The sequence below is a fragment of the Palaemon carinicauda genome, chromosome 40, assembly GCF_036898095.1.
Source record: "Palaemon carinicauda isolate YSFRI2023 chromosome 40, ASM3689809v2, whole genome shotgun sequence".
Classification (NCBI taxonomy): domain Eukaryota; kingdom Metazoa; phylum Arthropoda; class Malacostraca; order Decapoda; family Palaemonidae; genus Palaemon; species Palaemon carinicauda.
In genome coordinates, this window is record NC_090764.1 from 64,295,588 (window position 1) to 64,323,322 (window position 27,735).

The 27,735-nt window shown below is 43.9% G+C and overlaps 1 protein-coding gene across 3 annotated transcripts in view; it reads right to left on the reverse strand.

Moving 5' to 3' along the window:
- Positions 1-27,735, reverse strand: part of DCAF12 (DDB1 and CUL4 associated factor 12-like protein) — a 198,135-nt gene that overhangs the window by 39,527 nt on the left and 130,873 nt on the right. For all 3 annotated transcript variants that reach the window (XM_068363829.1, XM_068363828.1, XM_068363827.1), the window contains exon 4: positions 2,415-2,579. In XM_068363829.1, the coding sequence (XP_068219930.1) occupies positions 2,415-2,579 (165 nt within the window). The remainder of the gene's footprint in view (positions 1-2,414; positions 2,580-27,735) is intronic.

Sequence of the window (27,735 nt, forward strand, 5' to 3'; positions counted from 1 at the left end):
AGTTACAGCCTACGCGTAGTTTCTCCCTTGTGAGAGGTTGAAACCATGAGGTCCAGGTCCCAAAGAACTTAGCCTCACAAAACTCTGAAGGGTTTGGCCTCACAAAGCTCCACAAGCTTTTTGTACCAAGACACAATGGGAGAAATAACCCCGAAGAGTTATAGCTTACGAGTGGTTTCTCCCTCATACGATGCGGAAACCATGAGACTTTATTGTGCCCAAAGGCATGATGTCGGCAATAACTCTGAAGTTAAAACCTACGAGACTCATTGATGGGAGAGGCGGTGGACACAAGCAGTCAGCAGTCATCACCATCTGCAGAAAATAACCCCAAGGGAAGCAACACACGAGACTTATTTTGTACCGAGGGTACGGTGGGGATGAGCAGGAACTGCAAGCAGTACCTAATTCTTTCGTTGCTAAGCTCCGGAGAGTAAGAGCGGGTCATGGAAGAATCCAACTCCCACCGGAGGAATGAGGAATCCTGCAAGGGGGAAACCACTTAGGTGAAGACCGTCTATCCCGTGGGTGGGAAAGGCGACCAATCCCTGTTGCAGTTGTCGGCAATTTAAAATCACTGGATAGTGGCTGAGGGAGGGTAACTCCCTCGAAAGGTTAAGTTGCTCAACACCTAGTGGACGATGCCTTTCCATCGTAAGGGATGGCTGTCCAACACCTGGAGGCTGACCTCTGGGCAGAGTTCTCTGCTTCCTGTCAAGGAGCTGAGCTCAAGTTGAAGGTCAGCATCGAGTGCTACCTGTGAAACAAAGCCAAAGCTAGTTTCTGGGTTCAACCCGACTGGAAACCCTGATGGGGACCAGTCTACCACTGCTCTCTTTTCTATGCTGAAGCTGTAGGAACGAAGGTGAGCAGAAGTAGTGTGCCCCAGAAACAGTAACACTTTCGGAACCATTCCTCAGCGGGATGACCTTGAAACGGAAATGACTTCCCTTGGAGGTTTGTGCCGTTGTTTTGCTAATGGACTTAACGGAGTTCACACAAAAGAGAAGTCCAGGGTCACCATCAGAAAGTAATAAAGAAGTTTTTTAACTTTTATGCCACTTGCTACCGCTAGAGTTATGGGGACCTTTGACTGGCCAGACAGTACTACATTGGATCCTTCTCTCTGGTTACGGTTCACTTTCCCTTTACCTACACATACACCGAATAGTGTGGCATATTCTTTATATATTCTCCTCAGTCACCTGACAGCACTGAGATTACCAAATAATTCTTCTTCACCCAAGGGGTTAACTGCTCCACTGTAATTGTTCAGTGGCCACTTTCCTCTTGGTAAGGGTAGAAGAGACTCTTTAGCTATGGTAAGCAGCTCTCCTAGGAAAAGGACACTCCAAAATCAAACCATTGTTCTCTAGTCTTGGGTAGTGACATAGCCTCTTTACCATGGTCTTTCACTGTCTTGGGTTAGAGTTCTTTTGCTTGAGGGTACACTCGGGCACACTAATCTATTTTATTCCTCTTCCTCTTGATTTGTTAGTTTTTATGGTTTATGTAGGAAATGCTTATTTTAATGTTGTTACTGTTCTTAAAATATTTTATTTTTCCTTGTCTCCTTTCCTCACAGGGCTATTTTCCCTGTTGGAGCCCCTGGGCTCATAGCATCCTGCTTCTCCAACAGGTTAAAAGGTTTTGACGGGAGAGCAAGACATCTTTATCGAGCCGAAATAAAAAGTGACGATTGTTTACTACTGTTAATGTGAGCGGGGTGGTTGGTCTATCCCCGCTACCTTCCTATGCTAACTAGCGGAAAGTAATTACACTTCACAAAAGCTTAAACAGCTGGCTTCAGGTATCACCGAAATAATACTCCTATGTAGAGAGCGTAATGTTTGACTATAGTGCGGTAACAAGTGTATTTTTCCTAGATATACAAAACTCAACCAGCCTACAAGTACAAGGTTTAGTGTCAAAGCGGATACTCAGTGTGCTGCAACCCATACCACACTTAGTAATTGTCCCCCCTTCCCTGAACACCTCCAACAGAAACTATCGACCCCTCAATATATAAATTTAAAAAGCTGAGTTCTGGATGTACTGAAAGCATACGTCAATTAAATGACTCTGGATTGCATAATTAAGAAGCAATACAAATTACTTTACAGTATATTATTAGTGATATCATTAGGACAACAAATAACTGAGAAATCTTCCTAAACTTAATTTCTCCTCCATTAAAATGATTTGTAAGCAAATGGAAATAACAAGAGAACACTATTTAGAATGGCCTTCTTGAATATATTTTAGACATTTTAATGTACAACCTTTTGTTCTAGCCACCCAAAACTTGTAATTTTCACACAAATTAATATAAAAGTTTAGGTTTTTGTAAACTTTCATTTATACCTAGTGCCTTTACACTCTCCCATCCATTCAAAAGTGTTCCAAAACCCTACCTTATTGATTCTATCAAGAGGTATGGGCCTTTCTCTAAACATTCCTGTAGTTAGCATATGCCTGGTACCAAACTCTTCATTCACATTCTGATGTTCAAGACGACAATGTCCTTGAGATCTGGCAAGCACATAATCAGCAAAGCTATGGCTGACAGGCTGATATTTCTGAAAATAAAAAAAAAAATCAATAATAGAAATTATCATTTCTATAACCACCTGATGCTCAGATTGCTTTCATCTCTGGAAGCTTGGAATGTTGACATTACTCCTTAAGATTAAAAAACACTAATGCCTCTAGTAAGGCAATGAGACCTGTGTCTAAACAATATCATGATGCATATCTCTGACAGAGTTTGGAAGGGTGTGTGAGAGAAGGAAGTTTCGAGTTAATGTGGATGAGGGTAAGGTTATGAGATCCACAAGAAGGGAGGGTGGTGTTAGATTGAATGTCCCGTTGAAAGGAGAGTTAATTGAGGTAGTAGATCAGGTTAAGTACTTGGGTTCTGTTGTTGTTGCAAATGGTGGAGTGGAAGTAGATGTACATCAGAGTGAATGATGTAGAGTAGTAAAGAATACAGGGTTAGGGATGAATGTAGAGAGAGTTCTCTATAAGAATGTGACTATGTATGGATCGGAGTTGTGGGGAATGAAAGTGTTGGAGAGATAGAAGTTTAATGTGTTCAAGATGGAGTGTTTGAGGAGTAAGGCTGGTGTATCTCGATTGGATAGCGTTAGGAACAAAGTAGTGAGGGTGAGAATGGGGGTTAGAAATGAATTAGCAGCTAGAGTTGACATGAATGTGTTGGGGTAGTTTGGCCATATAGAGAGGATGGAAAGTGGCTATCTGCTGAAGAAGGTGATGAATGCAAGAGTTGATAGGAGAAGTGCAAGAGAAAGGCTAAGCTTTTGGGTGGATGGATGGAGTGAAGAAAGCTCTAGGTGATAGGAGGATAGATATGACAGAGGCAAAAGAGTGTGCTGGGAACAGAAATGAATGGTGAGCAATTGTGATGCAGTCACCTTGGTGACCGCTGAGGTAGCGGCATATGAAGCTTTATTTGTGGTGGAATAATAATAATAATAATAATAATGATAATAATAATAATAATAACAATAATAATAATAATAATAATAATACAGTACTAATCAAAACTCGAGAGAGTCCTTGGTCTGGTAAAGAGAAACAAGCTTCCTCCCAAAATTGGGGGAAGTGCCATGGTAGATAGATAGATAGTAAACCATATCGGGTAGCTTCTTCAGTTTCAAATTACTTCCCTATCCTCTTGATGCCACTAGCCAGTGGAGAGGAGGGTAAATTATCTTTATTTCTTTGAACCTCCCCTAATGTCCATATTTCTGACTCACATACTATGCAGGTGGTGGGTAGCCAGTGATAGGGTAATTAGGTTTCATAATTATTCAAAGAACATCCAAGAATTTCCCTTCGTCAAGGCTTTTTGGATACTTCAAACTCCAGAAATCACTTTATCACCTAATTATTCATTTACATAATAAAGAATCAATTACTGTGCTACACACAATTTTATAGAAAAAAAAAATGATATTTTAATTATAAAATAAATTTTTGAATATACTTACCCGGTGAATATATAATAGCTGCTGCTCAGCGGCTCGACAGAAAACACACTCAAAAACTCGCGAGCGATCGCTATGAAGGTTGCGGGTGTGCCCACCAGCGCCAACTATCGGCCAGATACCACTCTTGCATGTAAACAAACCCTTCAATTCTTCTCGTCCCGCTGCGTCTCTATTGGGGAGGAAGGGAGGGCCTTTAATTTATATATTCACCGGGTAAGTATATTCAAAAATTTATTTTATAATTAAAATATCATTTTTAAATATTTAACTTAGCCGGTGAATATATAATAGCTGATTCACACCCAAGGCGGTGGGTAGAGACCAGAGTTAATTAAGTTTACAGCGTATATGCTAAGAGTTTTTGACAGTTATCAATATAACAAAACCAAAATATATAGGTACCTGGTAAGGAAGTTGACTTAGACGATTACTCCGCCTTGTAAGTCTGTCTTCCTCACGAAGCCCAGCGATCCTCTTAGGATGCTTAAAGACTCCCAGGAGCTGAAGTATGAAGGGTTGCAACCCATACTAACAGGACCTCATCAAACCCCTAATCTGGGCGCTCTCAAGAAATGACTTTGACCACCCGCCAAATCAACCAGGATGCGAAAGGCTTCTTAGCCTTCCGTACAACCCATAAAAAACAATATTAAAAACATTTCAAGAGACAGATTAAAAAGGATATTGGAATTAGGGAAGTGTAGTGGTAGAACCCTCACCCACTACTGCACTCGCTGCTACGAATGGACCCAGTGTGTAGCAGTCCTCGTAAAGAGTCTGGACATCTTTCAAGTAAAATGACGCGAACACTGACTTGCTCCTCCAAAAAGTCGCGTCCATGATACTTTGCAGAGATCTATTTTGCTTGAAGGCCACGGAGGTTGCTATAGCTCTAATTTCGTGCGTCTTAACCTTAAGCAAAGATTGGTCTTCCTCACTCAAGTGGGAATGAGCTTCTCGTATTAAAAATCTGATAAAATATGACAAAGCATTCTTTGACATAGGTAAGGATGGTTTCTTAACCGAACACCATAACGCTTCAGATTTACCTCGTAATGGCTTAGTACGAGCTAAATAGAACTTAAGAGCTCTAACGGGACATAACACTCTTTCCAGTTCATTGCCTACGATCTCTGATAAGCAAGGAATATCAAAAGATTTAGGCCAAGGACGAGAAGGCAGTTCATTCTTGGCCAGGAAACCAAGTTGAAGAGAACAAGTGGCTTTTTCTGTAGAAAAGCCGATGTTCTTACTGAAGGCATGAAGTTCACTGACTCTTTTAGCCGAGGCCAAGCACACCAGGAAAAGAGTCTTAAGAGTGAGATCCTTCAGGGAGGCTGAATGTAATGGCTCAAACCTGTCTGACATGAGGAACCTTAGGACCACGTCTAAGTTCCATCCAGGAGTAGCCAAACGACGTTCCTTAGAGGTTTCAAAAGACTTAAGGAGATCTTGTAGATCTTTATTGTTGGAAAGATCTAAGCCTCTATGCCGGAAGACCGAAGCCAACATGCTCCTGTAGCCCTTGATCGTGGAAGCTGAAAGGGAGCGAACTTTTCTCAGGTGTAAGAGAAAATCAGCGATTTGGGCTACAGAGGTACTGGACGAGGATACAGATGCTGACTTGCACCAGTCTCGGAAGACTTCCCACTTCGACTGGTATACTCTAATGGTAGAAGCTCTCCTCGCTCTTGCAATCGCACTGGCTGCCTCCTTCGAAAAGCCTCGAGCTCTAGAGAGTCTTTCGATAGTCTGAAGGCAGTCAGACGAAGAGCGGGGAGGCTTTGGTGTACATTCTTTACGTGGGGCTGACGTAACAGATCTACTCTTAGAGGAAGACTTCTTGGAAAGTCTACCAGCCATCGAAGTACCTCGGTGAACCATTCTCTCGCGGGCCAGAGGGGAGCAACTAACGTCAACCTTGTCCCTTCGTGAGAGGCGAACTTCTGCAGTACCTTGTTGACAATCTTGAATGGTGGGAATGCATATAGGTCCAGATGAGACCAATCTAGAAGAAATGCATCTATGTGTATTGCTGCTGGGTCTGGGACTGGAGAGCAATAGATTGGAAGTCTCTTGGTCATCGAGGTTGCAAAGAGGTCTATGGTGGGTTGACCCCAAGTTGCCCAAAGACTCTTGCACACGTCCTTGTGGAGGGTCCATTCCGTAGGAATTACCTGACCCCTCCGACTGAGGCAGTCTGCTAAGACGTTCAAGTCGCCCTGGATAAACATCGTTAACAGGGAGATGCCTCGATCTCTTGACCAAATGAGCAGGTCCCTTGCGATCTCGTACAGCGTCAGGGAGTGGGTGCCTCCTTGCTTGGAAATGTATGCCAAGGCTGTGGTATTGTCGGAGTTGATCTCTACCACCTTGTTTCGAAGGAGACTCTCGAAGTTCATCAAGGCCAGGTGGACTGCCAAAAGCTCCTTGCCGTTGATGTGCATGCTCCTCTGACTTGAGGTCCACAGACCTGAGCATTCCCGACCGTCCAGGGTCGCACCCCAACCCAAATCCGACGCGTCCGAGAATAGTACTTGGTTTGGGTTCTGAACTGCTAGGGAAAGTCCCTCTCTCAGACTGATATTGTCGTTCCACCAATTCAGGCATGCCTTTACTGGTTCGGAGATCGGGATTGAGACCGTCTCTAACGTCTTGTCCTTTTTCCAGTGAAAAGCTAGATGGAACTGGAGAGGTCGAAGGTGTAGCCTTCCTAGCGAGACAAACTGCTCCAGGGATGATAGAGTTCCTACTAGACTCATCCAATTCCTGACTGAGCAACGTTCTCTCTTCAACATCAGTTGGACTTTGAGCAGGGCTTGCTCTATTCGGGGGGCAGACGGAAAAGCCCGAAAAACTGGACTACGAATCTCCATCCCTAAATACAGTATAGTTTGGGATGGAATCAGCTGGGACTTTTCCAGGTTGACCAAAAGTCCCAATTCCTTGGTCAGATCCAATGTCCAATGAAGATCCTGCAGACAGCGATGACTGGACGAGGCTCTGAGAAGCCAGTCGTCCAAGTATAGGGAGGCTCGGATTCCCGATAAATGGAGGAATTTTGCTACATTCCTCATAAGCCTCGTAAACACGAGAGGAGCAGGACTTAGGCCAAAGCACAGGGCCCGAAACTGGTAAACCACATTGTTGAAAACAAACCTCAGAAAAGGTTGGGAATCTGAGTGTATGGGGATGTGGAAGTATGCGTCTCTTAGGTCGAGAGAGACCATCCAGTCTCCCTTTCTGACCGCTGCTAAGACTGATTTCGTGGTCTCCAAGGTGAACTTTGTCTTCGTAACAAACACGTTGAGTGCACTGACGTCTAGCACCGGTCACCAACCTCCTGTCTTCTTCGGTACTAGGAAGAGACGGTTGTAAAACCCCGGTGATTGAAGGTCCGAGACTTTCGCCACCGCTCCCTTCTCTAGCAAAAGAGACACTTCTAGATTCAGGGCTTGTCTCTTTGACTCCTCTCGGTACCTGGGAGAGAGGTCGATGGGGGAAGTCGCTAGAGGAGGTTTGCGTACAAATGGAATTTTGTACCCCTCTCTGAGCAACCTCACAGATTGTTGGTCTGCGCCCCTCTTCTCCCAGGCTTGCCAGAAGTTCTTCAGTCTGGCTCCTACTGCTGTCTGAGGCTGCGGGCAGTCAGACTCTGCCACGTGAGGACTTGGCTCCTCTCTTCTTTCCTCTCTTTCCCTCGGCACGAGTACTTCCCCTGCTGGGAGCTCTGCCACGAAAGGGCGGAATAAATCTGGACGCCGGAGTGTCTATCCTAGGTCTTGCAGAAAAGGATGTCGAAGGAGTCCCTTTGCGAGCAGAGGACGCAACCAAGTCATGGGTGTCTTTCTGCACGAGTGAAGAAGCTATGTCCTTAACCAAATGTTCCGGGAACAAAAACTTAGATAAGGGAGCAAAGAGCAGTTCAGATCTTTGACAGGGAGTAACTCCTGCCGACAGAAAAGAGCAAAGGGACTCTCGCTTCTTTAGGACTCCCGACGTAAAAGAGGAGGAGAGCTCATTGGAACCATCGCGGATGGCTTTATCCATACAGGACATAATAAGTACGGAGACATCTCTATCAGCCGATGAGATTTTCCTACTTAAGGCTCCTAAACACCAGTCAAGGAAGTTGAAAACTTCAAAGGCTCTATAAATGCCTTTCAGCAGATGGTCAAGGTCCGAGGAGGACCAACTAATCTTCGAGCGTCTCATGGCTAGGCGGCGGGGAGAGTCTACAAGGCTTGAGAAGTCGCCCTGGGCAGAGGCAGGGACTCCCAAGCCGAGAACTTCTCCCGTGGCATACCAGACGCTCGATCTAGACGAGAGTTTAGATGGAGGGAAGGCAAAGGCCGTCTTCCCCAAACTCCTCTTGGTTTCCAACCAGTCGCCTAAAAGCCGTAAAGCTCTCTTGGATGAGCGAGAGAGCACAAGTTTTGTAAAGGCTGGCATGTCAGCAGGTACGCCTAGAACAAACTCAGACGGCGGCGAACGAGGAGCAACAGCGACGAAGTGATCGGGAAACAACTCCTTAAAAATTAACATGACTTTCTTAAAGTCCATTGATGGAGGAACTGTTCTGGGTTCGTCTACATCTGAAGGATGATCCTCAGGCTGAGGGTCAGCAACGTCCTCATCTGAAGGATCCTCATCTGACAACTGCTGAGAAACAAGCAAAGGGGTTGGCAATGCTTGACACGCAGCGTCCACACGCACTGGTGCATAAGTAGCGGACCAGGACGCAACGTCATGTAACTGCTTGACAGTCTGTGAACTGTCAACAACAACAGGTGCGTGAGGACGCACGGCGTCCACTCGAGACTGTTTTGACTGCCTAGTCTGAGCAGTCAAAACAACTCTAGACTGCGGTGGTTGACGCTCAGCGTCAAAACAAGTCAACTCCGATGGTTGGCGAACGTCCTGAACGTCAACAGGAGCATTAGTAAGTGGCCTAACGTCCAATTGCGGCTGAAGATCCACACCAGACCGCATCGAGTGAGGCTCTACATAACGTGACTGACGTGACTTGGCTACGCCAACATCAACAGGACGCACAAAGGTTCGTTTGGGCGGCTGAAGGCCAGGATCTCGATGAGATAAACGGCTAGGCTCAACGGGAACCTTATCGGCAGAATAGTCTTCCATAAGGGAGGCGAGCTTAGTCTGCATGTCCTGCAGTATAACCCATTTAGGGTCCACGGGAATGGGTGCGGTAAACGACGGGGTTAACGTCTGAGACGGCACAACCTTGCCTACACCAAGACTTTCTGAGCCTGTGTAACGTTGCTGCTTAGGCGGCGAGCAGTCATCCGATGACTGCAATGGGTCAGAACTGTCCCAATGACTACATCCAGGACGCTGGACCTGTCCTGAAGGGACCGACTTTCGCTTAAGGGGTCTAGAAACCTTGCTCCACGGTTTCTTATGCGAAAAGCCTTCGGAAGACGAAGAGAAAATGGGCTCTCTCGTCTTATGGTAGGGGCGATCTTGGTGAGATACGCCTGATACCATAGAGGGAACGTCTGTTCGCTGATCAAGGCCTCTCGAACCCATAAGTCGTACGACATTACTTCTCCCCTGGGCTTGGGAGCTTGCAAGAGGTCTCGGACTAGGTGAACGACAGGCACGAACAGACGAACCCTCGGTCGCAACACTGTTCACAACACTTTGCGCACTAATCACTTTCCCACTATTTTCTGCTGTGGCACTCTGACACTTAAGCTCTTTAACGTCAGCCATGAGTTGATTACGATCAGTTGCTAACGCTTCAACTCTTTCCCCCAAGGCATGAATAGCACGTAACATGTCTTGCATAGATGGTTCCTGAGTGCCAGAAGGGGGGTTAGGTACAACCACTACAGGGGAAGGATTAGGTTCAGGGGCATGTGGAGAGGAAAAATCTACTGACCTAGAGGAACTCCTCCTTACCCTATCTCTCTCTAGCCTACGTGCATACTTATCGTATTCGAGCCAATCGAATTCCGAAAGGCCCACGCATTCCTCACACCGATCTCCCAATTGACAGGTTTTACCCCGACAATTGGAACAAACAGTATGTGGGTCGAGAGATGCCTTTGGAAGACGCCTATTACAGTCTCTAGCATTACACTTACGAAATCTAGGTACTTGTGAAGGGTCAGCCTTTTGAATTAGTCAAAGAAAGTCCAAAAAAAAAAAAAAAACAATCCAAGTCATCAACAATTAAATCTGTTCAATAAAGAGTTCAAGAGTTTAAGTTGAGGAAAAACACCTGCACTGCGAAAGCTCAAACCAAAATGAAGTACTTCACCAAATATGTTGAGAAAACTCCAGGTTATACAGCGAGTATTGATACGTCTTGTCGTCAAGGTCGACAGAGAAGAATTGAAGGGTTTGTTTACATGCAAGAGTGGTATCTGGCCGATAGTTGGCGCTGGTGGGCACACCCGCAACCTTCATAGCGATCGCTCGCGAGTTTTTGAGTGTGTTTTCTGTCGAGCCGCTGAGCAGCAGCTATTACATATTCACCGGCTAAGTTAAATATTTAAAAAACTAATTTGAAAGTTACTATACAATCCAGAAATGTAACTCACCAAAACAACCACTTGAATTCATCCTTCTATCAGACCACTGTATATCCCACCAGCCAATATAGGTACAAAAGCCCCACAGTTATGATGTATAAACTAGGACTCGAAAGATCGGATTACCAAATACAGATCTGAAATGCCACTGTGTTGCTAAAATACTTTCCAAACAAAAGATTTTAGCCAAATTTTAGATATAGCTGTACTGTACTTCTTATTTTGCTCTATCATGAAGCATAATCTTTAAATCTTTCATTATATTAGGATAATATTTTTATAGAGCCTGGTGACCAAATAGTAATATTGAATAGTATTCCATTATCAGACGGCAATCTTGTGTATTACGCAATATAACAATTTAGGTACGTTATCCTTAATGTCCGTGAAATCGTCCAAATATATAACAGCTCTTACAGGCCAAGGAAAACTATCCCCTAAATAAAAGACCACCTCTACTGTCCATAGAGTAGTCCCTATAAATATGCAAGTCTCAGAAAAGAAAGAGAAAAATTGTTGTAAACCTCCAACCTCAAATTCACTTAAAAACTAACATCAGGCAAAAGGGGGATAAAATCCACTAATGATTACTCAAGAAATGCTTGTAGTTTACTGACTTGTTTTCTGATGCTAAAGCCAACAGAAATAAATTTTACTGAGTGATATAGAGCCAAAATTTTCAAAGATTGAAAATATTAATGTATTCATTATGTCCAAAATCTAAATATAAATGATAACTAAAAGTTTTTATATAAGAGTCTTCAAAAAACATGTTAAAATGAAATATTTGTATTATAATCCTGTGAGACATCAAAGAGGTAGAGCTGGGGGGAGAGTGACTGCTCTCCACACTCTACTTTTGGGGTGATTGCATGTGCGTGGATGTAGTAAGATAGAGAGTGAATGATGTGAGATTGGAAGTATGTTTAGGAATGGAAGGATGGATATACTGGCTTTGTGTGAGACAAAGATAAAAGGGAAAGGTGAAGTGATGTTTGGTGAAATGTCTGGTACAGTGTCTGGGATTGAAAGGGGAAGAGCAAGAGAAGGTGTGGCTTTATTGCTGAGTGAATGGATGACAGGTAAAATAGTGGAATGGAATGAGATCTCATCTAGGTTAATGTAGGTTAAGGGTTACATTAGGTAGGGAATGTTGGGCTTTTGTCAGTGCGTATGGGCCAGGTTGTGAGAAAAGTGAAGAAGAGCGGAATGAGTTCTGGAATGAATTAACTAGGTGTGTAGAAGGACTGGGTAGAAGGAATTATGAAGTTGTCATGGGTAACTTAAATGCTAGAGTGGGTGCTGGAGAGGTAGAAGGCGTCATTGGGAAGTATGGCGTACCAGGTGAAAATGAGTGGTGAGAGACTGGTAAATATGTGTGTTGAACAAGAGATGGTGATTGATAAGTGCAAGCTTTTTCAAACAGAAAGATAAAAACAAGTATACATGGGTAAGAGTGGCAAATGGAAGAGTGGTAGAAAGGGCATTAATGGATTATGTGTTGATAACTAAAAGAATGTTTGGAAGATTGAAAGACGTGCACCTGTTTAGGGGTATGGCTAACTGGATGTTTGATCATTTTTTGGTGGAAGGAAAATTAGTTGTAGCAAAAGAGTGGGGAATAGAGTATGTGGATGTAAAAGGGAGCTAGTGAGGGTTGAAGAGCTAATAAAACCGGGGGTAAAGAGTAAATATCAAGAAAGGTTGAAAATGGCATATGACGAGGTGAAAGTAAGAGAAACTGGTAATTTAGAGGAGGAGTGGTAGTAAAAAAAAAATTGGGGGGGATTGCAAGTGATGTGTGTGGCAAGAAGGTTGTTGGAGGCAGCATGAGGAAGGGCAGTAAATGGTGGAATGAAGGAGTGAAGGTAAAAGTGGAAGAGAAAAAGAAGGCTTTTGAAGAATGGCTGCAGAGTAACAGTATAGAGAAGTATGAAAGATATAGAGAGAAAAATGTGGAAGTAAAGCACAATGTAAGTGAGGCAAAGAGGGCAGCTGACCTGAGGTGGGGTCAGGGATTGGGTCATTCATATGAAGAGAATAAGAAGTTTTGGAAAGAAGTGAAGAGTAAGGAAGGCTAGTTCAAGAATTGAAGACACAGTGAAAGATGGAAATGGAAGGTTGTTAAAAGGAGGAGGTGGGCAGAATATTTTGAAAGTTTACTGAATGTTGAGGATAATAGGGAGGCAGATATAATTCCTGTTGCAGGTGTTGAGGTGCCAGTGATGGGAGATGAGAATGAGAGAGAGATTACAATAGAGGAAGTGAGGAGAGCACTAGATGAAACGAGAGTAGGAAAAGCATCTGGTATGGATGGTGTGAAAGCTGAGATGTTGAAGGAAGTGGGTGTGACTACTTGAATGGTTGGTGAGATTCTTTAATATGTGTTTTGTGTTGTCAATGGTACCAGTAGATTGGGTTTGTGCGTGTATTGCACCACTATATAAGGGTAAGGGAGATGTGCATGAGTGTTGTAATTCAAGGGGTATTAGTTTGTTGAGTGTGGTTGGAAAAGTGTATGGTAGAGTACTGATTAATAGGATTAAGGATAAAACAGAGAATGCAATCTTAGAAGTACAGGGTGGTTTTAGAAGAGGTAGGGGTTGTATGAATCAGATTTTTACAGTTAGGCAGATATGCGAGAAATATTTAGCAAAAGGTAAGGAGGTGTATGTTGCGTTTATGGGTCTGGAAAAAGCGTATGATAGAGTTGATAGGGAAGCAATGTGGAATGTGATGAGGTTATATGGAGTTGGTGGAAGGTTGTTGCAAGCAGTGAAAAGTTTCTACAAAGGTAATAAAGCATGTGTTAGGATAGGAAATGAAGTGAGCGATTGGTTTCCAGTGAGAGTGGGGCTGAGACAGGGATGTGTGATGTCGCCGTGGTTGTTTAACTTGTATGTTGATGGAGTGGTGAGAGAGGTGAATGCACGACTGCTTGGACGAGGATTGAAACTGGTAGACGAGAATGACCATGAATGGGAGGTAAATCAGTTGTTGTTTGCGGATGATACTGTACTGGTTGCAGACGAGGAAGAGAAGCTTGGCCGATTAGTGACAGAATTTGGAAGGGTGTGTGAGAGAAGGAAGTTGAGAGTTAATGTGGGTAAGAGTAGAGTTATGAGATGTACGGGAAGGGAAGGTGGTGCGAGGTTGAATGTCATGTTGAATGGAGAGTTACTTGAGGAGGTGGATCAGTTTAAGTACTTGGGGTCTGTTGTTGCAGCAAATGGTGAAGTGGAAGCAGATGTACAGTTCCCTCCAGGAATTTCGAGACACAGCATATGACTATATAAGATACACGCACTAAGAGTATTATGGTAATACTGTAAGTGGGCGTTTCCATTTATATGGGGCTATTTTGTTTTGTTATAACGAACTGGATTGGCTGTAGGTATTTCTCGATGACAGTTTGTTGTCTGAATTTTTTCTATTTGATTCATCACAAAGAATGAGATATGTTCAAATGACAAAGTTGAATTCAAAGAACATTGCTAATATTATGAACTTCACCGGTAAATATGATTTCGTAAAAGCAGGATAAAGAAGCAGTCTTGTTCAAATCGCAGTGATTCCTAATTATCGCACATCACCAACGTTGCCTTCGCATAGGATATAGAGTCAAGTTTAGTTTTCCCCTGTCTTTGTTTGAAGCAAAGGTCACTAGAATATAAAATAATAATACAGTAATCAAGTAAAATTATCTAATAGCTATTCTCGTTTATTTCCAACTGATTATAATTAAAATTCCCCAGCATTGAAATTCCATTATTCTTTGTATTTACGGGAGGCTGTCATGTGTATTAAATCCAAGGTATGAAATGAGATATGTTTATGATAATTACGTAACTAGAGGGTGCCCTTACGCACTTACGAAAACTACAGACATTTCCTGCATGCATTCACTAAACATAACATAAAAATATACATATACATAGCCAGACATGAAAATTTAAATTCATTGATGTGAAAAAAGTAGCCATAAATGCTTAAATATTGCATTAAAAAGTCCATTATTATGGCATACAGAAATAATTCTAACAGCTATACACAAACTAAAAAAATAATAATGCTCCTAGAAGCTACAGTAGATAGATATCAAATATTATTTTTTCAGTCTATTAAAATTTTCAGGAAAAAAAAATTTAGCGAAGATAAAAATAAAAAAAAACTAGAACGGGCATTCGGTAGAGCGCATACCTTCGCCAAAACCACATCAAAAGATAGGCAATTAAATTAAGCACCTTTTGGCACTAGGTTAATGTAACTCGTATAAAAATTGACCCCGAAATAGCAAAAACAAATGTTTGAACTTTTCATAACCTTGACCTTTGACCCAATCAATCCCAAAAACCTAATCACATTGTCCTTGGATCATGGCTAATGATTCCCCCAAAACTTCGTGAGATTTGGTCAACTAAGTTTGGAGTTCTGTGAATCAGAAACAACCAAACATAGATAAATAAATACACACCTATCAAAATATAATCTTCTAGCAAAGGTAAAAATACATGAATACTCTGGATAGCAACATTTTAAACGTTTAAAGGCCGCCCATGACTGACATAGACAAGGGACAGTGACACTGCCCTAGCAAGCAGAACAATGCCCTCTCCACCCAAGCTAGGACCAAGGAGGGCCAGACAATGGCTGCTGATGACTCAGCAGATAGATCTATAGGCTCCCCCAAAATCCATATTCTTAGCTCACAAGGTTGGTGAGGTTGCAGCGACCAAAGAAACTAACGAATTTGAGCGAGACTCAATCCCTAGTCTGGCGTTCACCATTCAGGGACGTTACCACATCGGCCACAACAACCCTTCTTACATAAACAAGAGAGAGAGAGAGAGAGATAGAGAGAGCGAGAGAGAGAGAGATAGAGAGAGCGAGAGAGAGAGAGAGAGAGAGAGAGAGAGAGAGAGAGAGAGAGAGAGAGAGAGAGAGAGAGAGAGAGAGTGCTTACTGAGTAGGAGCCTTCTAACTGGGCATGAGTGTATCGTTTTAAGGGTTACAGAAACACGTGTGTTAATTGTGGAAAAGAGCCATTCTCTCAATACGTCAGTAATGGACCATATAAACATCTATAACGCTTGATTTTTCCTTGGAAACAACGTTAACGTTGTTCATTTGTTTAAATTTTTAGCATAAGTTCAGAATTCTAGAGAACGTTGAGTTTGCATAAAATATTTTCTACACTAACACTCGTCTCGAGAACTTAGTGTCTCTTCAAAACTGGCTCTTCTCATATTGGAGTCTGAAGACAAACCAAGCATTGTATCATAAGACATTATTGTATCTTCATTAAGATGTTTATATTTAGGACAGATACTGTTAATGAAATATTATACACGAAACGTGTTGTTGTTTTCCAGGCTCCAGCAGACGATCGCCCTATGCGAAGGCAACGTTGGTGATGTGCGATAATTAGGAATCACTGCGATTTGAACAAGACTGCTTCTTTATCCTGCTTTTACTAAATCATATTTACCGGTGAAGTTCATAATATTAGTAATGTTCTTTGAATTCAACTTTATCATTTGAACATATCTCATTCTTTGTGATGAATCAAATAGAAAAAATTCAGACAACAAACTGTCATCGATAAATACCTACAGCCAATCCAGTTCGTTATAACAAAACAAAATAGCCCCATATAAATGGAAACGCCCACTTACAGTATTACCATAATACTCTTAGTGCGTGTATCTTATATAGTCATATGCTGTCTCGAAATTCCTGGAGGGAACTGTACATCAGAGTGAATGAAGGCTACAAAGTGTTGGGGGCAGTTAAGGGAGTAGTAAAAAATAGAGGGTTGAGCATGGATGTAAAGAGAGTTTTGTATGAAAAAGTGATTGTACCAACTGTGATATATGGATCGGAGTTGTGGGGAATGAAAGTGATGGAGAGAGAGAAATTGAATGTGTTTGAGATGAAGTGTCTAAGTAGTATGGCTGGTGTATCTCGAGTAGATAGGGTTAGGAACGAAGTAGTGAGGGTGAGCATGGGTGTAAGAAATGAGTTAGCAGCTAGAGTGGATATGAATGTGTTGAGGTGGTTTGGCCATGTTGAGAGAATGGAAAATGGCTGTCTGCTAAAGAAGGTGATGAATGCAAGAGTTGATGGAAGAAGTACAAGAGGAAGGCCAAGGTTTGGTTGGATGGATGGAGTGAAGAAAGCTCTGGGTGATAGGAGGATAGATGTGAGAGAAGCAAGAGAGCGGGCTAGAAATAGGAATGAATGGCGAGCGATTGTGACGCAGTTCCGGTGAGCCCTGCTGCTTCCTCCGGTGCCTTGGATGACCATGGAGGCAGCAGCAGTAGGGGATTCAGCGTTATGAAGCCTCATCTGTGGTGGTTAACGGGGGAGGGTGGGCTGCGGTACCGTAGCAGTACCAGCCGAATTCGGTTGAGTCCCTTATCAGGCTGGGAGGAATGTAGGGAGGAGAGTTCCCCCCCCCCTTTTTTTTTTTTTTTCATTTGTATGATGTCAGCTACCCCCCCAAAATTGGGGGAAGTGCCTTGGTATAAGTATGTACAGTATGTATGTATACAAACCTTTATTCTTTACATAGAAGTATGAGATTAGCAAAACAAGAACGCGGCTGTTGATACATTTAACGAAGTGTCAATAATCGACTGGTTGTTACCTATTGGAAGTGGGGAAGCAATGACTCCTTGTTTGCTCACTGACAATCTACTTTGATTGCAGATGGAATCTACAAATTTTATATAATTTGTATTTTTCTCAGCTTTACAAATCTGTCATTTTTATAGGGATCTAGTTTCATTTTCTAAGGCCAGACAGTCAAAAAGAAATCATTAGAATATGTCCTGCTGCGTTGGTGGGCAACTGCAGTGCCTGACACGCTATGCTTGTATCAAGTGCTTACTCATAACACTCTTCTGGTCAGAGACTTTAGGGGAGGCTGAGGTTAGACCTTTGGCAAATGACTAAGGTTTGTATAGCTAGGAAAAATACAACATATATAAAATTGGTAGTTTATTCCTACGCGGATACTAACTTCAGTCATTTATATGGGGAGTCTTCCTTAGATGGGAGGAAGTCCAGTGAAGGTAGGTCTGCCCTTCTCTCTCAAGATACAATTACTTCAGCAATAGCAAGAGATCAAAGTAAATTATTTGTGAACAATGCAGCCAGCTCGTAACGAGGTAGGGCCTTCTGTTCTATTCTAGACAGCTTTGCCAGGGTGAGGTGACATGAACATTGAGTGTTCCATATTATCAATATATTCAATATATCATTTAATATATAATCCAGATTACTGAATGTTCAGGATAATAGGGAGGCAGATATAATTGCTGTTGCATGTGTTGAGGTGTCAGTGATGGGAGATGAGAATGAGAGAGAGATTACAATAGAGGAAGTGAGGAGAGCACTAGATAAAACGAGAGTAGGAAAAGTACCTGGTATGGATGGTGTGAGAGCTGAGATGTTGAAGGAAGGGGATGTGACTGTACTTGAATGGATGGTGAGATTGTTAAATGTGTTTTGTGTTGTCAATGGTACTATTAGATTGGGTTTGTGTATGTATTATACCATTATATAAGAGTAAGGGAGATGTGCATGAGTGTTGTAATTCAAGGGGTATTAGTTTGTTGAGTGTGGTTGGAAAAGTGTATGGTAGAGTACTGATTAATAGGATCAAGGATAAAACAGAGAATGCAATCTTAAAAGTACAGGATGGTTTTAGAAGAGGTAGGGGATGAATGAATCAGATTTTTACAGTTAGGCAGATATGCAAGAAATATTTAGCAAAACGTAAGGTGGTGTATATTGCGTTTATGGATCTGGAGAAAGCGTATGATAGCGTTGATAGGGAAGCAATGTGGAATGTGATGAGGTTATATGGAATTGGTGGAAGATTGTTGCAAGCAGTGAAAAGTTTCTACAAAGGTAGTAAAGCATGTGTTAGGATAGGAAATGAAAGTGAGCAATTGTTTCCAGTGAGAGTGGGACTGAGACAGGGATGTGTGATGTTACCATGGATGTTTAACATGTATGTTGATGGAGTGGTGAGAGAGGTGAATGCTCGAGTGCTTGGACGAGGATTGAAACTGGTAAATGAGAATGATCATGAATGGGAGGTAAATCAGTTGTTGTTTGCGGATGATACTGTACTGGTTGCAGACGAGGAAGAGAAGCTTGGCCGATTAGTGACAGAATTTGAAAGGGTATGTGAGAGAAGGAAGTTGAGAGTTAATGTGGGTAAGAGTAGAGTTATGAGATGTACGGGAAGGGAAGGTGGTGCGAGGTTGAATGTCATGTTGAATGGAGAGTTACTTGAGGAGGTGGATCAGTTTAAGTACTTGGGGTCTGTTGTTGCAGCAAATGGTGGGGTGGAAGCAGATGTACGTCAGGGAGTGAATGAAGGATGCAAAGTGTTGGGGGCAGTGGAGGGAGTGGTAAAGAATAGAGGGTTGGACATGAATGTAGAGAGAGTTCTGTATGAAAAAGTGATTGTACCAACTGTGATGTATGGATCGGAGTTGTGGGGAATGAAAGTGACGGTGAGACAGATATTGAATGTGTTTGAGATGAAGTGTCTAAGGAGTAATGGCTGGTGTACCTCGAGTAGATAGGGTTAGGAACGAAGTACTGTAGTGAGGATGAACATGAGTGTGAGAAATGAGTTAGCAGCTTGAGTGGATATGAATGTGTTGAGGTGGTTTGGCCATGTTGAGAGAATGGAAAATGCCTGTCTGCTAAAGAAGGTTGAGGGGAGAAGTACAAGAGGAAGGCCAAGATTTGGGTGGATGGATGGAGTGAAGAAAGCTCTGGGTGATAGGGGATAGATGTGAGAGAGGCAAGAGAGCGTGCTAGAAATAGGAATGAATGGTGAGTGATTGTAACTCCGTTCCGGTAGGGCATGCTGCTTTCTCCGGTCGCATTTGATGATGGCAGAGGTAGCAGCAGTAGGGGATTCAGCATTATGAAGCTTCATCTGTGGTGGATAACGGGAGAGCGTGGGCTGTCGTACCGTAGCAGTACCAGCCGAACTCGGTTGTCCCTTGTCAAGCTGGGAGGAACGTAGAGAGGAAAGGTCCCCTTTTTTCATTTGTTTTGATGTCGGCTACCCCCCCAAAAATTGGGGGAAGTGCCTGGGTATATGTATGTATGTATATAATCCAGTACACAAAAAGCAAGGTAGTCTTACTTACAATAGGATAGATTAAGTGAGGTGTTTAAGTTCGATCAAGACGGCCATCCACCTAAGTACTAATTATATACCCTTATAATGAAGAGAATAACAAATGCCAGGGATAAGAGCAGTTACCTGTCCCATAAGAACCTAAAGTTACATTATTTGTTGTGCAGCAACAACAGAGCCGATAGAAAAGGTGTCTGAAGACCTGTGTGCAATCTCTAAGGTAACGGTCTGTAAAAGTGGTTTGTCTCTTCCAAACTCCAGCATTTAGAACTTGTGCTACAGAGGGCAGAGTGGTTCTTGCGGAACGCTAAGATTGCAGCAAGCCCACGAATAACATGTGCTCGAGGGAATGTCCTTGGAGACACTTTCCTAAGGGTTTATAGGCTCGCATAATAGTTTCTCTCAACCAGAAAGAAATAGTTTCTGGAAACTCTTTTTGGAGTGGCCAGTGCTCACACACAAATTGGAGATTTTAGGACTAAGATATTGCGTTCTTTTCCAATATTTACGCACTGCTCTCACAGGACATAGTAACATGTCATCCAGGTCATCACTTACCTCTTTGTGAGACAAGATCATGAAAGCGTCAAATCTGAGGTCATTATCAACCGAATTTTGGGTTTTGGCCATAAATTCTGGAACAAAAGACAAATATAGTTCTCTCTACCATCTGGAATGTGACACAAGATGTTATAGATCATGTAATTCCTTCACTTCCTACGCTGTAGTCAAAGCAGGGAGGCAGCAAATCTTTAACCCCTTCGATACGATGTCATTTGACTTCCCTACGATGACATCCTTTGACATCAAAACATAACCAGTGATACAGACGATGACATTCATATACATCATTTACAAATATAAACCAAATGGAGGTTAAAATTATTCATATAACATGTATGTCCTACAAAAGTGTATAGCACATGGTCGTATATCACACAGTTCACACTCAGGTAATTTTACTGAAAAAATCTCCCTCTCTCCCTGATATTAGCCCCTCTTTTCTTAAGCCAACCGACAGTCTTTGGTATTCTAGCCTTTAATTCTGATTGTGTAAGAGCTATTTCTGTCTGCTTTTATATTACCATATAGAATCACACCACTCTCTCTAGCTAATGGCGACATATAGGTAGTAGGATGGCCAAGGCACCTGCCATCCGTTGAGAGACTACCACTAGAGAGTTATTGTGTTCTTTGACTGGCCAGACAGTGCTCTTTGGATCCCTCTCTCTGGTTATGGCTCATTTCATCTTTGCTGACACACATAATAATCTGGCCTATTCTTAACACATTCTCCTCTCTCTTCATACACTTGACAACATTAAAATTACCAAACAATTCTTTTCTCGAGAGGTTAACTACTGCTCTTTTATTGTTCAGTGGCTACTTTCCTCTTGATAAGGGTAGAAGAGACTTTAGCAATGGTAAGCAGCTCTTCAAGGAGGACACTCTAAAATCAATCCATTTTTCTCTAGTCTTGGGTAGTGCCATAGCCTCTGTACCATTGTCTTGGGTTAAGAGATCATTTGCTTGAGAGTATACTCGGGCACAATATTTTGTTTCTCTTCCTCTTTTTATTTTGAAGTTTTTATCCTCTTGTTAGTTTAAAGTTTTTATACTTTATATATGAATGATTAATTTTAATATTATTGTTCTTAAGCTTCTCTTGTAGTTTTTCCTCATTTCCTTTCCTCACTGGGCTATTTTCCGTGTTGGAGCCCTTGGGCTTATAGCATCCTGCTTTACCAACTAGGGTTGTAGCTTAGTAAGTAATAATAATAATTCCCTACCTTCACAGACTCACATTGTAGGTGGCAGGTCAGTGAACAGGACGATGTGTTCCTTTCTGAGTATGGAGATCGACCAAGGATCAGCCCCATGGGGCACCCACCTCTGCCTTCTGCTCTTCAAGCATTCCCCTACCGGTGTACTGGCTAGGGGAATGCCTTGACTAGCGGGATTGCCCTCATTTACCTCTCTTACCTTCTTTGCCTCTCTTCAAGCCCTTGGATCGACAGGATCGTTTGGGACCTTGGGGTTGTGCTGCTTGTTCCCTCTGCAGCGAACTCCTCTCCGATCCCTGGCTATTTGTAGAAGTGCTCTGCGGTGGTAGAAGCGCGGAGTAAGGGTGTGAGGTCATAGTCCTATTATCATTATTATCATCATTTGCTAAGCTAAAACCGTAGTTGGAAAACCAGGATGCTATAAGCCTAAGGGCCCCAACAATGAAGAAAGGAAATAAGGAAAGAAATAAACTGCGAGCTAAGTAATTAACGATTAAAAATGATATTTTAATTATAAAATAAATTTTTGAATATACTTACCCAGTGAATATATAGCTGCAACTCTGTTGCTCGACAGACAAAAAACTGTACAAAAAAACTCGCCAGCGATCGCTATACAGGTTGCGGGTGTGCCCATCAGCGCCAACTGTCGGCCAGATACCAAACTCCATGTAAACAAAGACTCAATTTTCTTCTCGTCCCATTGCGTCTCTATTGGGGAGGAAGGGAGGGTCATTTAATTTATATATTCACCGGGTAAGTATATTCAAAAATTTATTTTATAATTAAAATATCATTTTTAAATATTTAACTTAGCCGGTGAATATATAGCTGATTCACACCCAGGGTGGTGGGTAGAGACCAGTTAAATATGTTTACATCTTATGAGCTAAGAGTTTTTATTTCATTTTAGAAGTTATCAAAATAACAAAAACAAAATAAATAGGTACCTGGTAAGGAAGTCGACTTAAACGATTACTCTGCCTTATAAGTACGTCTTCCTTACGGAGCCTCGCGATCCTCTTAGGATGCTGACAGACCCCTAGGAGCTGGAGTATCAAGGGCTGCAACCCATACAACAGGACCTCATCAAACCCCTAATCTGGGCGCTCTCAAGAAATGACTTTGACCACCCGCCAAATCAACCAGGATGCGAAAGGCTTCTTAGCCTTCCGGACAACCCATAAAAAACAAACTTAAAAACATTTCAAGAGACAGATTAAAAGGATATGGAATTAGGGAATTGTAGTGGTTGAGCCCTCACCCACTACTGCACTCGCTGCTACGAATGGTCCCAGTGTGTAGCAGTTCTCGTAAAGAGACTGGACATCTTTCAAGTAAAAAGACGCGAACACTGACTTGCTTCTCCAATAGGTTGCGTCCATTATACTTCGCAGAGATCTATTTTGCTTAAAGGCCACGGAAGTTGCTACAGCTCTAACTTCGTGCGTCTTCACCTTGAGCAAAGTTCGGTCTTCCTCACTCAGATGTGAATGAGCTTCTCGTATTAACAATCTGATAAAGTATGACAAAGCATTCTTTGACATAGGCAAGGATGGTTTCTTAACTGAACACCATAAAGCTTCAGATTGGCCTCGTAAAGGTTTGGTACGCTTTAAATAGAACTTAAGAGCTCTAACAGGGCATAAGACTCTTTCTAGTTCATTGCCTACGATCTCCGATAAGCTGGGAATATCGAAAGATTTAGGCCAAGGCCGAGAAGGCAGCTCATTTTTGGCTAGAAAACCAAGTTGCAGCGAACAAGTGGCTTTTTCCGACGAAAATCCGATGTTCTTGCTGAAGGCATGAATCTCACTGACTCTTTTAGCCGAGGCTAAGCATACCAGGAAAAGAGTCTTAAGAGTGAGATCTTTCAGGGAGGCTGATTGTAACGGCTCAAACCTGTCTGACATGAGGAATCTTAGTACCACGTCTAAATTCCATCCAGGGGTAGCCAAACGACGCTCCTTGGTGGTCTCAAAAGACTTAAGGAGGTCTTGCAGATCTTTATTGTTGGAAAGATCTAAGCCTCTATGCCGGAAGACCGATGCCAACATGCTTCTGTAGCCCTTGATAGTGGGAGCTGACAGGGATCGTCCTTTTCTCAGGTATAAGAGAAAATCAGCTATTTGAGCTACAGAGGTACTGGTCGAGGATACAGAAACTGACTTGCACCAGTCTCGGAAGACTTCCCACTTCGATTGGTAGACTCTAATGGTAGACGCTCTCCTTGCTCTAGCAATCGCACTGGCTGCCTCCTTCGAAAAGCCTCTAGCTCTCGAGAGTCTTTCGATAGTCTGAAGGCAGTCAGACGAAGAGCGTGGAGGCTTTGGTGTACCTTCTTTACGTGTGGCTGACGTAGAAGGTCTACCCTTAGAGGAAGACTTCTGGGAACGTCTACTAGCCATCGAAGTACCTCGGTGAACCATTCTCTCGCGGGCCAGAGGGGAGCAACTAACGTCAACCTTGTCCCTTCGTGAGAGGCGAACTTCTGCAGTACCTTGTTGACAATCTTGAACGGTGGGAATGCGTAGAGATCCAGATGTGACCAATCTAGGAGGAAGGCATCTATATGTATTGCTGCTGGGTCCGGGACTGGGGAGCAATAGATTGGAAGCCTCTTGGTCAGCGAGGTTGCAAAGAGATCTATGGTTGGTTGGCCCCAAGTGGCCCAAAGTCTCTTGCACACATCCTTGTGGAGGGTCCATTCTGTTGGAATTACTTGCCCTTTTCCGACTGAGACAATCTGCTATGACATTCAAGTTGCCTTGGATGAACCTCGTTACTAGGGAGATGTCTTGACCTTTTGACCAGATGAGCAGGTCCCTTGCGATCTCGTACAACGTCAGTGAGTGGGTACCTCCTTGTTTGGAGATGTACGCCAAGGCCGTGGTGTTGTCTGAGTTTACTTCCACCACTTTGCCTCGAAGGAGATACTCGAAGCTTTTCAAGGCCAGATGTACTGCCAACAGCTCCTTGCAGTTGATATGCATGCTCCTTTGACTCGAGTTCCACAGACCTGAGCATTCCCGACCGTCCAGTGTCGCGCCCCAGCCCAAGTCCGATGCGTCCGAGAAGAGAACGTGGTTGGGAGTCTGAACAGCCAGGGGAAGACCCTCTCTTAGGTTGATATTGTCCTTCCACTAAGTCAGACAAGACTTTATCTTTTCGGAAATCGGGATCGAGACCGCTTCTAGCGTCTTGTCCTTTTTCCAGTGAAAAGCTAGATGGTATTGAAGAGGACGGAGGTGTAGTCTTCCTAGTGACACAAATTGTTCCAGGGATGACAGCGTCCCTACCAGACTCATCCACAGCCTGACTGAGCAGCGTTCCTTCTTCAGCATCTTCTGGATGAATAACAGGGCTTGATCTATTCTGGGGGCCGACGGAAAAGCCCGAAAAGCTAGACTGTGAATCTCCATCCCTAAATACAGAATAGTTTGGGATGGGACCAGCTGCGACTTTTCCAAATTGACTAGGAGTCCCAATTCCTTGGTCAGATCTAGAGTCCACTTGAGATCCTTCAGACAGCGACGACTGGAAGAGGCTCTGAAAAGCCAGTCGTCCAAATAAAGGGAGGCTCGGATGTCCGATAAGTGGAGGAATTTGGCCACATTCCTCATCAGCCTCGTAAACACGAGAGGAGCTGTGCTTAGGCCAAAGCACAGGGCCCGAAACTGGTAGACCACATTTTCGAAGACGAATCTCAGAAAAGGTTGGGAGTCTGAGTGAATGGGGACGTGGAAGTAGGCGTCCCTTAGGTCTAGCGAGACCATCCAGTCTTCCCTTCTGACCGCTGCTAAGACTGACTTTGTGGTCTCCATGGAGAACTTCGTCTTTGTGACAAAGACATTCAGAGCACTGACGTCTAGCACCGGTCTCCACCCTCCTGTCTTCTTTGCAACTAGGAAGAGACGGTTGTAAAATCCCGGTGATCGAAGGTCCGAGACTTTGACCACCGCTCCCTTCTCTAGCAAAAGAGACACTTCCAGTTTCAGGGCTTGTCTCTTTTCTTCCTCTCTGTACCTGGGAGAGAGATCGATGGGAGACGTTGCTAGAGGGGGTTTGCGTACAAAAGGGATTTTGTACCCCTCTCTGAGTAACTTTACAGATTGTGAATCTGCGCCTCTCCTCTCCCAGGCTTGCCAGAAGTTCTTGAGTCTGGCTCCCACTGCTGTCTGAAGTTGCGGGCAGTCAGACTCTGCCCTTGGAGGACTTGGGTCCTTTCCTCTTCCCTCGTTTCCCTTCGGCACGAGCACCTCCTCTGCTGGAGGCTCTGCCACGAAAGGGCGGAATAAAGCGAGACGCTGGAGTGTCTATCCTCGGTCTAGCGGATAATGAAGGCAAAGGGGGAGCTTTGCGAGCTGAGGACGCAACAAGATCGTGGGTGTCCTTCTGAACTAACGAAGCGGCAATTTCCTTTACCAAGCCTTCAGGGAACAGGCACTTGGAAAGGGGAGCAAAGAGAAGTTCAGATCTCTGGCATGGTGTAACTCCAGCAGACAGGAAAGAACAGAGAGACTCTCGCTTTTTCAGGACTCCGGACGTGAATGAGGCAGCAAGCTCATTGGACCCATCACGGACGGCCTTGTCCATGCAGGACATAATGACCAAAGAAATATCCTTATCTGTCGAAGAGATTTTCCTGCTCAGGGCTCCTAAGCACCAGTCTAAAAAGTTAAAGACTTCAAAAGCCCTAAAGATCCCTTTAAGAAGGTGGTCCAGGTCCGATGGTGACCAACAAATCTTCGAGCGTCTCATGGCAAGGCGGCGGGGAGAGTCTACAAGACTTGAGAAGTCGCCCTGGGCAGAGGCAGGAACTCCCAAGCCGAGAACTTCTCCCGTGGCATACCAGACGCTCGATCTAGAAGAGAGTTTAGATGGGGGAAAGGCAAATGCTGTCTTCCCTAAACTCTTCTTGGACTCTAGCCAGTCTCCTAACAGCCGCAAAGCTCTCTTGGATGAGCGTGAGAGGACGAGTATAGTAAAGGCAGGTGCGGTAGAAGGCATGCCTAATACAAACTCTGACGGCGGAGAACGAGGAGCCACAGAAATAAATTGGTCAGGAAACAACTCTTTGAATACAGCCATGACTTTTCTAAAGTCCAATGACGGTTGAGTTGCCTTGGGCTCGTCCAGTTCTGACTGTTGATCGTCTTGTTGTTCACCAACATCCTCATCAGATAGTTCCTCATCCGAAAACTGATGAGGAAACGGCAACGGAGTGGGCAACGTCTGGTTCGCTGAGTCCGGTCGCACTGGTGCATGCGTGACGGAGCCGGACGCAACGTCATGGTACTGCTGCACAGTCTGTGAACTGTCAACAACCATGGGAGCGCGAGGACGCACAGCGTCCACCCGAGACTGTTTGGACCGTCTGGGTTGTGCAGTCGAAACCACACCGGGTTGCGGAAGTTGACGCACCGCGTCAAAACAAGTCACCTCTGATGGTTGTTGAACGTCCTGAACGTCAACAACCACCTCCGAGCGTCGCTTAACGTCAACGTGCGGCTGGCAACCCACACTGGGTCGCATCGGTAGAGGAACCACCTCAACTGGTAGACGCGAGAAGGTTACCTCAGCGTCAACAGGACGCACAACCGTTCGCTTGGAAGGTTGTTGGCCAGAAGGTTCAGCAGCAACCTTCTCCGCATGAAAGTCCTGCATCAAGGACGTAAGCTTGGACTGCATGTCTTGCAGCAAAGCCCATTTAGGGTCTACGGGAGCAGGTGCGGCAACAGACGGGGTTAGCGACTGAAGCGGTACCGCTTTGCCTCTCTTAGGCGGTGAGCAGTCATCAGATGACGGCAACGAGTCCGAACTGACCCAGTGGCTACAGCCGGGACGTTGGACTTGTCCTGAAGGGACCAACTTACGCTTTAAAGGTCGTGAGACCTTGGTCCAAAGTTTCTTACGAGAAACACCTTCAGACGACGAGGTAAAAACGGGCTTTCTCGTCTTACGTAGGTAGGGGCGATCTTGGGGAGATACGCCTGATACCATGGAGGGAACGTCTGTTCGCTGATCAAGGCCTCTCGAACCCATGCGTCGTACGACATTGCTTCTCCCCTGGGCTTGGGAGCTTGCAAGAGGTCCCGGACTAGGAGGACGACAGGCACGAACAGACGAACCCTCAAGCGCAACACTGTTCACAACACTTTCACTTGGCACTTTATCACTTCCCGCGGCACTTTGGCACTTTA